General features: G+C 43.4%; 1 protein-coding gene across 9 annotated transcripts in view; it reads right to left on the reverse strand.

The window, feature by feature from the left end:
- Positions 1-14586, reverse strand: part of RBM26 (RNA binding motif protein 26) — a 113222-nt gene that overhangs the window by 86108 nt on the left and 12528 nt on the right. For all 9 annotated transcript variants that reach the window (XR_006287127.1, XR_006287126.1, XR_006287118.1 and 6 more), the window contains exon 2: positions 6099-6217. Coding sequence is in view for 1 of the 9 variants with exons in the window: in XM_043534405.1 (XP_043390340.1) it covers positions 6099-6217 (119 nt within the window). In the remaining 8 variants the exon portion in view is untranslated. The remainder of the gene's footprint in view (positions 1-6098; positions 6218-14586) is intronic.

A 14586-nucleotide genomic window follows, 5' to 3' on the forward strand; every position in this document is an offset into this window, starting at 1 on the left:
GCACTGCAAAACATTTAGAGATGGATTTTTGTACCAGGGCACTTACTCTGATTAAAGACGTTAAAAAGTAGATCTTTAATACAACTGCTTTAAGAGCAGCGGCACAGGTGTAGCAAACAGAGCTGTAAACAGGGGAGTTTGAGTGGTAGTTCTGTTGGAGAAGGGAGGAAACAAGCTTCTGGTCCTTAAGGGCAGTGAGTGAGTTTTTTGTGGTTGTAGTATGTCTTTTTCTGCTTTGTGTCGGTGGCCTTTTCCCCCCCTTCCTTGTTCATTTTGTAGAGGCTGGTAAGGGGCAGTGTGCTATGAGAGAAGCAGAGCCCTGATTAGGGGATGGGACTTCCATGATTAGGGGGCTTATAAAGGCAACCAGTCAGCCAGCCAGTGGCTCAGGAGAAGCGAACAGATCTGTAAACAGGGGAGTCTGAGTGGGAGTTTTGGAAGGGGGGCGGGGGGGTGGCGTTCTGGTTTTGTTTTGGTTTTTGATTGTTTTTATTTTTCCCCCTTGGCAGGAGTTTAGGAAGGAAGGCTATGACAGGTGCAGTGACAACAGTGGTAGTGACTGAAGACATGGAAAAGACAATGAATATGACTGGATGTGGAAGCTGCAGGATGTACATGATCCTAGAGCAGGTACCTGAAAAAAGCTTCGTTTGTATGAAGTGGCACTTGATAAAGCTCATGGAAGAGAAGACTCGAGGCTTGGAGACGGAGGTGGAAAGTATGGGTGAGTTTCAAAGGGGTTTTGAGTAATGATGAAGCAAAGGCAAGAGGAAGCTGTAGGGAAAAGTCAAGACTAGCACGTGCAAACTGGACTGAAAAATTCAGAGGGGAGACTACTGGGTGAGGAAATTGGTTAGTGGAAGGATGTGACTATAAGAACCAGGCAGAAGAAAAGATCAGTTAGTGAAGGAGAAATAGAGCTCAGGAACAGGTTTTCTGAATGGGATAATGAAGGAGCACAGCAGGCTCCAACTGAAGGAGGGAGGGAAAGGAAGAAGAGTAGAACTAGTCCTGTAAGAAAAGGGGAAGAGCCAATGGAGATACCCAGAGTTCAGAGCCACAGGAGGATACAGGATGACTTGCAGAAGATTGTAAGGGAGAATAAAAGATAAGAGGACTTGCAGCCAGAAAGAATAGGAGGAAGGCCAGCAAATCATACTATCACCAGTAAAAGGCAGGTCTATGTGATTGCGGACTCCCTGCTAAGAACAGACAAGCTTGTCACCAGAGCTGATGCAGAGAACAGAAGGGTGTGCTGTATACTAGGAGCTAAGACATGGGATGTGGACCTGAGGCTGAAAAGGATCCTATCAGGAACAGGAAAGAATCCACTGATAACCCTTTTTTGTGAATATGCCAGGATGGGGAAGATACTTAAGGAAATGGAGGCTCACATGATCTTCAGTGGGATTCTGCCTGCCCCTAGAGGAGGAAAACGAAGGCGAGACAAGACTGTGATGATCAACAGATGGTTCAGGCAGTCATGCTCTAAGGAGGGCTTTGGGATGTTTGACCACCAGGAGGTATTCATGGATAAAGGACAGTTCTCATGGGATTGACTCCATCTAAGTAGGGAGGGAGATTGACTTCTGGGATGGAGGTTGGCACAACTCATTAAATGAGCTTTAAACTAGGAACTCAGAGGAGACTTCAACAAATAGTTGCTAAAGCAACAAGAGGTGATGCCATTTTAGATGTGGTATTGGTGAGTAGAGGATAACCTTGGTTTGAGTGATCATGAGTTAATTCAGTTTAAACTAAGTGGAAGGATAAACAAAAACAGATCTGCAACAAGGATCCTTGATTTCAAAAGAGCTAACTTAAAAATCTCCTCAATTTTTTAAGGGAAGTGGACTGCACTGAAGAACTCAAAGATCTGAATGTGGAGGAGGCTTAGCATTACTTTAAATCAAAGATGCAGAAGCTATCTGAAGCCTCCATACACCAAGCAAGGGGAAAAAATTCACAGAGAAGGGTTTCAGACCAAGCTGGATGAGTGAACATCTCAAACAGGTAAAAGCAGAAAGCCTACAAGGACTGGAACATAGGAGGGATCAGCAAAGAAAGCTACTTCTTGGAGGTCAGAAAATGTAGGGATAAATAGAGAACTGCCAAAAGCCAAGAAGAGTTGGACCTTGCAAAGGCAATTAAAACCAATAGGAAAAAGTTCTATAGCAATATAACTACGAAGAAAACAAGTAAAGAAGAAGTGGCACCATTAAGCACTGAGGATGGGGTGGAGATTAAATATTATCGCGGCATGGCCCAACACCTAAACCAATACTTTGCCTCAGTTTTTAATGAGGCTAATGAAGGGTTTAGGATTAGTAGCATTGTAGCTAATGGCAACAAGGATATAGAGTTAGAAATTACCACAGTTTAATGGGACTAAATCAGGGGGCCTGGATAATCTCCATTCTAGAATATTAAAGGAACTGGCACATGAAATTGCAAACCCAATAGCAAAGATCTTTAAAGAATCTGTAAACTTGGGGATCATACCTTATGAATGGAGAATTACTAATACAGTTCGTATTTTTAAGAAAGGGGAAGAAAAGTGATCCAGAAAACTACAGGCCTGTTACTTTGACCTCAATTGTATGCAAGATCTTGGAACAAATTTTTAAAGAGAAAGTAGTTAAGCACACAGAGGTGAAAAGTAATTGGGATAAAACACAACATACTTTTACAAAAGGCAGATTGTGCCAGACCAACCTGATCTCCTTCTTTGAGAAGATAACTGATTTTTTAGACAAAGGAAATGTAGTAGATCTAATCTACCTGGATTTCAGTAAGGCATTTGATACAGTTCCACATGGGAAATTATTAAATTGGAGAAGATGGGGATTTCTATGAATAGGGCCCTATCAAATTTATGGCCGTGAAAAACGCATCATGGACCGTGAAATCTGGTTGTGTGCGCTTTTACCCTATATTATACAGATTTCACGGGGCAGACCAGCATTCTCATATTGGGGGTCCTGACCCAACAGGGAGTTGCAAGAGGTCACAAGGTTATTTTAAGGGGGGTCACGGTATTGCCACCCTTACTTCTGAGCTGCCATCAGAGCTGAGGGGGGGGGGGGGGTCTGGAGAGCAGCGGCTGTTGGCCAGGTGCCCAGCTCTGAAGGCAGCACCCCACCAGCAGCAGCGCAGAAGTAAGGGTGACAATACCATACCATGCACCCTTACTTCTGCGCTGCCGCCTTCAGAGCTGGGTGGCAAGAGAGTGGCAGCTGCTGACTGAGGGCCCAGCTCTGCAGGCAGCAGTGCAGAAGTAAGGGTGGCCATACCATAGCATGCCATCCTTACCTCTGTGCTGCTGCTGGCAGCGGCTCTGCCTTCAGAGCTGAGCTCCCAGATAGCAGCAGCTACCACACTCCAGCTGCCCTGCTCTGAAGACAGGGCTGCCAGCAACAACAGCGCAGAAGTAAGGGTAGCAGTACCACAAACTCCCCCACCCAAATCCTTTTTGGGTCAGGACCCCTACAGTCACACCACCATGAAATTCCAGATTTAAATAGCTGAAATCATGAAATTCATGATTTTTAAAATCCTGTGACTGTGAAATTAACCAAAATGGACCGTGAATTTGGTAGGGTCCTAACTATGAGAACTGAAAAGTGGAAAGGAAATGGTTAAAAGGGCAACTACAAACAGTCATACAGAAAAATGAACTTTCAGGCTGGAGGGAGGTTACTAGTGAAATTCCTCAGGGATCAATCTTATTTAACATTTTTATTATTCACCTTGGTACAAAAAGTGAGCGTGCTAATATCTGTGGAGGACACAAAATTGGGAGGTATAGCCAATAAGGAGGAGGAACGGAATATCTTACAAGAAGATCTGGATGATCTTGTAAACTGGCGTAATAGAAATGGGACGAAGTTTAATAATACAAAGCGCAAGGTCATGAATTTAGGGACTAACAAGAATTTTTGTTATAAGCTAGGGACTTATCAGTTGGAAGTAAGTGAGGAGGAGGTGTATTAGTTAATCACAGGAGGACTATAAGCCATCAAAGTGATGCGGCTATGAAAAAGGCTAATGCGACGATGCATCAGGCAAGGTATTTCCAGTAGAGTCAGGGAAGTGTTAGTACCATTATACAAGGCACTGCTGAGACCTCATCTGGAATACTGTGTGCAACTATGATCTCCCATGTTTAAGAAAGACGAATTCAAACTGGAACAGGTGCAAACAATGGCTACTAAGATAATCCAAGGAACGGAAAAACTACCTTACGAAAGGAGTCTCAAAGAGCTTGGCTTGTTTAGCCTGACCAAAACAAGGCTGAGGGAAGATATGATTGCTCTCTATAAATACATCAGAGAGATAAATACCAGGGAGGGAGAGGAGTTACTTAAGTTAAAGTTAATGTGGATACAAGAACTAACTTCTATAAACTGGACATCAACAAGTTTAGGCTTGAAATGAGACAAGCCATCAGAGGAATGAACCTTAACCATCAGAGGAATGAAGTTCTGGAACAGCTTGTCATGGGGAACAGTGGGGGGAAAAAAACTTAACTGGCTTCAAGACAGTTTGATAAGTTTATGGAGGGGATGGTATGACGAGATTGCCAACTGTCAGTAACAAAAGTCTGCAACTGCTGGAAATGGAACACTAGATGTGGAGGGCTCTGAATTACTAGAGAGAATTCTTTCCCAGGTATCTGTCTGGCGGGTCTTGCCCACATGCTCAGAGTCTAATTGATAGCCGTATTTGGGGTCAGGAAGGAATTTTCCCCAAGGTCAGATTGGCAGAGACCCTGGTGGTTTTTTGCCTTCCTCTGCAGCACGGGGCACAGGTCAAACTTGCAGGTTTAAACTAGTGTAAATGATGAATTCTCTGTAACTTGAAGTCTTTAAACCATGATTTGAGGACTTACGTAACTCAGCCAGAGGTTAGGAGTTCATTTCAGGAGTGTGAGAAATTCTGTGGCGTGCAACATGAAGAAGGTCAGAGTAGGTGATCATGACATTGAACTTTATGAGTCAAGACGGTGAAAATATTACCAAATGCTAGCAAGTATACAATCACTGAAGTCCATCTCCAGATAAGATGGTCCATGGTGCAAACATTTTGGAATGGAGTTTTAAAGACGACTTGTCAACTAACACAGCTAGCCTTGTGATTGTACAATAGCCTTGTATTTCTGCTATTTTTTTTCAAAATCTGAAGTATTCTTTCGTAATAAGGGGGGAGTATGCAGTGTGCTTACACTGCCAAACACACAATAGAAATATGATCCCCAAAATGATGTAATTTTAGTGATCAACCAGCCTACTTGAAAGCAATAATAGAAGGCTTATTGTTAACTGGCTATAAGTACAATATGCCCTCATATTGTATACTGAAGAGGAAGATGTAGTCCCTGCCCCAAAGATGTTACCTTATAACTCATACAGCATGCTGACAAAAGAATGGGTAAACAGAAATCTGTTTTAAGGAGAGACTTTAACAGAGGCTAAAAGGTTGGCACATGAGCAGTACAAAGGATGAAAACTTGGACAAATTAAAAAAACTGAAATGGGTGGATAAGATTGTCTGAGAGTTGCCCTCTATAGTTATATCCTGAGAAAGAACAGAATTAAGGTTATTTAGGTGTCTTATAACGGCACTGCCATAATCAAAAATTTTTGTGTTTCTTTTAAATTTAAACTTAATGACTTCCTTGTATTTCCAAACCATTTTAATTAATACAATCTTACCTCAATTTACCCTAAAATTAGTGATGTATGCTCTCAATCTTATCTCAAGTTTAATTTTTTGGGGAAAGTAAAGGGACATATATTTCACACTCCCAAATACGTACTCAGTTCCAGTACATCTATTATGATAAACTTTAGTGTCCTTATTTACATGGTGGAAAATTTAAGCTGTACCCATGATATATATAATACTGATATCATACAATACTGCTGTTTTTTGTTAAATTTTATAAATTATTTTCTTCACGCAACTCAATTAACTGCACTTAACGAAGGCGCATAAAAAAGATAAACAGCAGTTAATCCTAAATTAAGTTGAGTACACGAACATTAATAAGCAAAGCAAATCACTGAAGTTTTATAGTCACAGTGAAGACTTCTTACCCTTCTGAAGAAATACATCCAGCTGATCAACACATAATGCCTTCAGCTCTTTCTCACTTTTATCCTTCTTTACCAAGGCAAGAACGTATTTAGCTAGGGCTGAGGGATCTGCATCACATCTGTAAATAATTGATAAAAATATAGAATTCAGTATGAAAAACGCAAGACTGCCCGAACCTGGCACAATACACACATCGAGGGCTCAATTCTGCTGCTATTAAAGTCAATTAAACTTCCAATCAATTTCAATAGGAAATAAGATTGGGCCACAAAAAAACCCCACCAAAGTTACCTTAAAATATCGAATCTTTTGAATATTGGCAATTAATCTTCATCTATCTACGTTACACAAGAAGATGTCATTTAACCTCCTTCACAGAAAAATAAAGGGAATGTATATTACATCTCAGTTACACTTGTACTGATGCAAGTAGACAAAAAATATTAACCATGTTGCAGTTCATCTCTAAATATAAGATTACAGCAGGGGATAATAACTTACACCTGGTTAGTATAAACTTTTCTGAGGTATGCTGATATGAACTATAGCTGCTATTTCTACCTGCTCTCCAAAACATGGACTGCCCCTTACTTGAATCAGCACTGGACCACAAACATTATTTTGGACCTTTTGCCATCTAGATATCAGTGTTGAAGTGTTACTAGAGTGAAAAATTTGTGCATAATTAAGAAGGCAACATGAATTGTAATGACAAGTAAAGGTTAATTTTGAAATATGGATACTATTGAAGTTAAAGGAAATTTTGCCATGGACTTCAATAGTGCCAGGATTTCACCCTTGACACCTAGTCTTCTCTTCTTGATCCCTATACCAAAAGGGCTGAAAATGCTAGAGAGAGAACACCTCCCAAGCAACCGAGACCTTGGGTCAGTTAAGTCGTGGCACGGTGAAAAAATTTCTATTCACTCCTCTTCAAATGTAAGAGAGACAGAAATGTTGTCTTGAGCAGCAAATGTAAAGCAGGAGAGATTCTTGGTATTCTAAGATCCTTTAGTTCCATCATATTGCCAAAGGAGGATTGTTCCCTAGAGCAGAGGTTCTCAAACTGTAGACCACAAAGCTCTTGGTAGCAACATGTAGAGTTAGTCAGTCAACATTGTACCAGATCTTTGTTTCCAGCTGCTAAATGGCCTTAAAAGAAACTAAAAACACAATAAAAACTCCCCTACTTTTTCACATAGGAATTGCTGAAGTTGCCACAGGGAAAGTCAAGTAATGAATGGGAAGAGAGATGATCTACATAATCACAAATGGGTAGAATGGGGCACCACAATATTGTATTAAAATTATCTACATTTTGAATACATTTGAGAACCCCTACCCTATATTTTCTAGCACTGTATCTAGTCTTATTTTGTCATGTATTTGGTAACAGATTGAGTTAGCTAAAAATCTGTTTTCAAAACCCTTGGAAACAGTGTTCATACACCATTATTACATAAAGGCAAGTGCACCAACACATGAGAAATGAGGTGCTGAAGTTTGTTCAAGTTTTAGTGAAAGCTCAAAATGCCAGAGCAGGAAAAGAAAACAAAAAAAGGTTTCAGGGAAGAGCATTGAAGCACTAAGGCAAACATAATCAAAAACATTAATGCAAAGGCTACAAAGGATAAAAGCTCAGCCTTCAAGTAAAGCACTCAAAGGCCAGGTCTATACTAAATATGTTAGATTGACACAGCTATGTTGAAAGATCCAGACCCTGAGCAATGTTGGTAAGCCGACCTAACCTCCAGTGTAGATCAGCACAGGAGCGATCCCTCAATTAGAGGATGATCTCTACCACAGATTTATATATGGGTCCTGAGATGACTCAGGAGTCCAATCCTGGAAAACACAAATCCGCCCACTGTAGGTACAGACATTTCCTGGTGGGCCAGCTGCCTGCTGGGAGAAAGTTCTTTTTCCTTCCTTCTCTCTTTTTCAGCTTCGAGGGCAGGACGCTTCTCAAAGCAGGCCACTGCCTGATGGGAGGATGTGGTGCCAGTGGGGTCGGTCGGTGGCTTGATCCTCCTGGCTTATGATATCTGCACACAATGTCCAGCCCAGCCAAATCTCTACATCAGGTGGATTTTACATACATATTTTAAAGGCTCAGCAAAAAAATCAACTCAACTGTTTCCAAGAAGGAGATTAGAGAAAAATAAATTGTCAGTATTAAAAATTTCTTTCAACTGTTTCTCTGAGATGCTCTAGTGCCCCCATGTTCTAGAGCAGCAACTTGAAATTTGGCAGGAGGGATGACCTGTGGAGGAAGGGATGTCAGTATGGTTCCACATAATGAAATCTTGACAGGTCTCAGAGTAGCAGCCGTACTTTGGTTTTTTTTTTAATTTTTAAAAAACTAAGGAAATACATAAAGCTTAAGCTAAAATAATGATGCTAGAGTTTGCATGATCAAGCACTCAAAAACTGGGAAATGCAAAAATTAAAGGCGTTCCTGCAAACTTAATTCAATACCCTCAATGACTATGCATAATGATGCAGACTTTATTTACATCATCACACACTATTTGTCCTACAGAACTCGTCTTTATTCAATGGATAGACAGTGATTAAGAAGAGATGCTCTTAAACATCTGGCTTGGCATTTGGGAGAGTTTAATAGTTTTCCAGGCTTGACCACAGACTTGCTATATGATGTTGGGTAAGGCTATCATAATACATACACACAATGGGTCTGAATTAAGACTCTAAGATAGGTAGGTTCTTATACCACACATCACCGTAGGATATGAGCATCGTCCAGTATTATATTAAGTGAGGTGACGAACATCTGTGATTGTATTCTCTCTCATCCTCTCACCAAGGGGAAACATGTATACTGTACAGCAATAGTTTTCAACCTTTTTTTATTTGAGGACACCTAGAAAGTTTCAAACGGAGGTGCAGACCCCTTTGGAAATCAGAGACAGTCTGCGAACCCTGATGGGTCCGCAGACCACAGATTGAAAAACACTGTTCTATAGTAATGACCAAATTTCACAGATCCCTTAGTCATAGTGTGCAGAACCCCCCAGGGTCCACAGACCACAGGTTGAAAACCACTGCAGTAGAGCATTGTATTTTGTTGCTGCTGGATTTGGGGGTTTGGTTTTTTTAAAATATATAAAAAAGGTTCTCTTTGCTCATATTTGAGAAGGCAAGGTCAAAAAAATGTGCCTTCCACTTGGAGTGGACAATCGAGAGATTTGTAGTGGTCCTTAGTTACTGAGGGAGTTTGTTTCACAGTTTCAGGCTTGCCCACAAGAAAATTCTGTCTCCCACACAGAACGAGCTTACTCTCCTTGTAAAGCGTTTCATTGTGCCAGAAGAGGAAGGTGTCAACTCCAGTCTTCACCATGAGGCATCAGGCAAACTTTTAGATATGCTGGGCCCAGGACACTGAGTGCCTTCAAAATAAGGACCAAGTCCTTGAACCTGACTCCGTATTATATAGCAAGCCAGTGCAGGGAGCGGAGCCCAGGTCTGATGTGTTCACTGTAACCTGTGTTGCTCAGAAGACATGCTCCAGTGTACTATGGAGCTTCCTACAGAAAGTACTATGGTACTACGGAGTTGGAGCTTCCTAAGTGCTGAAAGTTTCATGCTCAGGTATATTGCATTGCTGTAGTCCAGTCCACAGGCAACAAAGGCATCAACAACTGAGACCAGGTCATGGTCTCCCAGGATAAGAGTCTCCTGGCCAGCCAGGGATGGTAGAAAGTATTACTGAAGCATATTAATATTTAAGAACTTATATCAGAGAGAAATCAGAGCACTCCCAAACTACCGACTGAACTGACTAATTGTGGCTATGTACTTCAGCCACAGGAGACTGCACAGTGGCTGCAAACTTCAGCTCTGTGCAGCAGCATCACTTCTATCTTGCTTCAATTCAGCTTCAACCAGCTGTTCTTCGTTCATAAGCAGATTTGGTCCAAACATTGGGCCAGCTTGGTTGTAGTAGCATGGTGTACTACTGGGGGAATTCTGCGGCACTGCGCATGCGCAAAATTCATTTCCCAGCAGATTTCTTTGTCGCCCTGCAGAAAAATGACTTTCTGACAGGGAAGCAAAGGGAAGTCACAAAAGTGGTCATGCGACCCCCCTCAACAACAGTATGTTTCGGGTGCCCAGGGCAGCGGCAGAGAGGTATATCACTGTGGGGCGGGACTGGAGAAGACGTGGCTCCTACCCTGCGCCAGGCTCAGCTGTTAGGCCTGGCTGGACTGGGGAGGACGGGACTTCCTCTTATCACAGAATCATGGAACATGAGGGTTGGAAGGGACCTCAGGAGGTCATTTAGTCCAATCCCCTGCCCAAAGCAGGACCAAGAACTAAATCATCCCAGCCAGAGCTTTGCCAAGCCTGACCTTAATCATCCCAGCCAGAGCTTTGTCAAGCCTGACCTTAAAAACCTCAAAGGAAGAAGATTCCACGACCTCCCTGGGTAACACATTCCAGTGCTTCACCACCCTCCTAGTGAAAAAGTTTTTCCTAAACCTCCCCACTGCAAGACCATTACTCCTTGTTCTGTCATCTGGTACCACTGAGAGCAGTCTAGATCAGTGGTTCCCAAACTTGTTCCGCCACTTGTGCGGTGAAAGCCCCTGGCAGGTGGGCCCTGAGGACGCAGCAGACAAACAAACTGGCCCGGCCCGTCAGGGGCTTTCCCTGAACAAGCGGCAGAACAAGTTTGGCAACCACTGGTCTAGATCCATCCCCTTTGGAATCCCCTTTCAGGTAGCTGAAAGCAGCTATCAAATCCGCCCTCATTCTTCTCTTCTGCAAACTAAACAATCCCAGTTCCCTCAGCCTCTCCTCATAAGTCAGGTTCTCCAGCCCCCTTATCATTTTTGTTGCCCTCCACTGAACGCTTTCCAATTTTTCCACATCCTTCTTGTAGTATGGGGCCCAAAACTGGACACACGACTCCAGATGAGGCCTCACCAATGTCGAATAGAGGGGAACGATCACGTCCCTCGATCTGCTGGCAATGCCCCTACTTATACACCCCAAAATGCCGTTCGCCTTCTTGGCAACAAGGGCACACTGTTGACTCGTATCCAGCTTCTCGTCCACTGTAACCCCTAGGTCCTTTTCTGCAGAACTGCTGTCTAGCCATTCGGTCTCTAGTCTGTAGCAGTGTATAGGATTCTTCTGTCCTAAGTGCAGGACTCTGCATTTGTCCTTGTTAAACCTCATCAGATTTCTTTTGGCCCAATCCTCTAATTTGTCTAGGGCCCTCTGTATCCTAGCCCTACCCTCCAGTGTATCTACCTCTCCTCCCAGTTTAGTGTCATCTGGAAACTTGCTGAGGGTGCAGTCCACACCATCCTCCAGATCATTTATGAAGATATTGAACAAAACCGGCCCCAGGACCGACCCTTGGGGCACTCCGCTTGATACTGGCTGCCAACTAGACATGGAGTCATTGATCACTACCCGCTGAGCCAGACGATCTAGCTAGCTTTCTATCCACCTTATCGTCCATTCATCCAGCCCATACTTTAACTTGCTGGCAAGAATACTGTGGGAGACCGTATCAAAAGCTTTGCTAAAGTCAAGGAATAACACGACCACTGCTTTCCCCTCATCCACAGAGCCAGTTATCTCATCATAGAAGGCAATTAGGTTAGTCAGGCATGACTTGCCTTTGGTGAATCCATGCTGACTGTTCCTGATCACATTCCTCTCCTCTAAGTGCTTCAGAATTGATTCCTTGAGGACCTGCTCCATGATTTTTCCAGGGATTGAGGTGAGGCTGACTGGCCTGTAGTTCCCCGGATCCTCCTCCTTCCCTTTTTTAAAGTTGGGCTCCAGGACCTCCCCTGATCGCCATGAGTTTTCAAAGATAATGGCCAATGGCTTTGCATTCACATCCGCCAACTCCTTTAGCACTCTCCGATGCAGCGCATCTGGCCCCATGACCTTGTGCTCGTCCAGCTTTTCTAAATAGTCCCGAACCACTTCCTTCTCCACAGAGGGCTGGTCGCCTCCTGCCCATGCTGTGCTGCCCAGTGCAGTAGTCTGGGAGCTGACCTTGTTCGTGAAGACAGAGGCAAAAAAAGCACTGAGTACATTAGCTTTTTCCACATCCTCGGTCACTAAGTTGCCTCTCTCATTCAGTAAGGAGCCCACACTTTCCTTGACTACCTTCTTGTTGCTAACATAGCTGAAGAAACCCTTCTTGTTACTCTTGACATCTCTTGCTAGCTGCAACTCCAAGTATGATTTGGCCTTCCTGATTTCACTCCTGCACGCCTCAGCAATATTTTTATACTCCTCCCTGGTCATTTGTTCAAACTTCCATTTCTTGTAAGCTTCTTTTTTGTGTCTTCCCATGCACGGCATCCGGGGCCGGGTCAAACCCATTTCCAGATTTCTCCCCCAGCTGTAGGAAGCTCTGCAAACTCCCCTCCCCCCAGGTTTCCTGCACTCATTGCTCCTCAGCTGCAGCGGGAGGGATCTGTGTACAGGGAGCTGCTCCCCCATCCGTCCAACCCCAGTGCATCCAGATACCACCGCTGAGCCTCACCCCCCCAGCACCCAGAACCCCCCCCCACGAGCCCCATTCCCCCTGCACCACCCTGATGAGCCACACATACCCAGATCCCCACCCTACCGAGCTCCAACCAGCTGCACCTGGATCCCAACCCTACTGAGCCCCACTCCCCCAGGATCTGGACCCCCTCACTGAGCTCTATCCCCATCCACACTCGGACCCCCCTGCTGAGCTCTAACCACCTTCACGTGCACCCCCCTGCAGAGTCCCATTACTGCTGCACCCAGAACCTCCCCAACAAGCCCCTGTGCATCCAGATCCCCCCCCTTGTACCCAGATCCCCCACTGAGCCACCCACACCCAGGCTGCCCCACACAGAACCCTCTCCACCCACATCTGGATTCCCCCCACACTTGGATCCTGCCTTGCTGAGCCTGCCTGCCTACAACTGGTACACCTGGCATGAAGGGGCAGGGCTCTGGTGTGTTTCTGGGGCAGGCATAGTACTTGTGCTGTGTTAGGGTTGGTGCAGCCACACAGTAATCTCCCACCTCTGTGCAGCCAGTAGCCTGTTCTCCCCAGTGCCATGCTGGAGCTACCACATTTATTTGACAAATAATATTTTCAAAATTTTAAACTATTGTGTGCAGAATTTTAAATTTTTTGGTGCAGAATGCCCTCAAGAGTAATGCTGAGAGATAAGTAGAGCTGTATCTCATCTGCACGTAGCTGGCATGTGAGTCCACACCACCTGACGAGTTCAACTAGTGGCTGCATCTAGAAGCTGAATAGGGCCGAAGGAAGAATTGATCTTTGTGGGCCTACACAAATGAGGAGTCTAGTGGTGGAGATGCAATTTCCCTGAGCAATCTTAATTCTAGTATTTCCTACCTTTGGAGTGCTTGACTTGGCAAGATTAATATTTTAACGTTCCTTAATGCAATTTTAATTATCATGTCACTTCACATATAAGCAAGATTCTTTTCCCTCCCTCTTCAAAAGGTGTATACCAGTTATTTTTAAGAGAAATAACTGTGTGGGGATAACAAGAAACACACCACAATATTTTTTTTAATCTTTATTAGTACCTATCCTCACTAGTCTTAATAAAATTACATTTTTATATAGAATCAGAGAAAATGCTCTTAAGCAAACTAAGCAGTCATGGGATAAAAAGGAAGGCCCTCTCATGAGTAGGTAACAAAATGCAAAGCAATGCACTGGATAAACATAATCCCAACTATACATATAAAATGATGGGGGGGTCTAAATTAGCTGTTACCTCTCAAAAAAGATCTTGGAGTCACTGTGTTTTCTCTGAAAACATCCACTCGATGTGCAGTGGCAGTCAAAAAAGCTAAAAGAATGTTGGGAATCATTAAGAAAGGGATAGCTAATACTACAAAAAATATCACATTGCCTCTGTATAAATCCATGGTACATTTTGAATACTGCATGCAGATGTGGTCACCCCATCTCAAAAAAGATACATTAGAACTGGAAAAAGAACAGACAAGAGCAACAAAAATTATTAGGCGTATGGAACAGCTTCCATACAAGGAGAGACTAAAAAGACAGACTGTTCAGCTTGGAAAAGAGACAAATAATGGTGGATATGATATAGATCTATAAAATCATGGTGTGAAGAAAGTAAATAGGAAAGTGCTATTTACCTCTTCACAAAACACACAAAAAAGGGGTCCCCAATGAAATTAATAGGCAGCAGGTTTAAAACAAACATAGGGAAGTACTTCTTCACACAACGCACAGTCAACCTGTGGAACTAATTGCCAGGGAATGTTGTGAAGGCCAAAAATATAACTTGGTTCAAAAAAGAGTTAGATAAGTTCCTTGAAGATGGATCCATCAATGCCTATTAGCCAAGATGGTCAGGGATGCAACCGCATAGTCTGGGTGTCCCCTCTTGAATGCCAGAAGCTGGGATTGGATGACAAGGGGTGGCTCACTCAATAATTGCCATT

This window comes from Chelonia mydas, chromosome 1, assembly GCF_015237465.2.
Source record: "Chelonia mydas isolate rCheMyd1 chromosome 1, rCheMyd1.pri.v2, whole genome shotgun sequence".
NCBI lineage: Eukaryota > Metazoa > Chordata > Testudines > Cheloniidae > Chelonia > Chelonia mydas.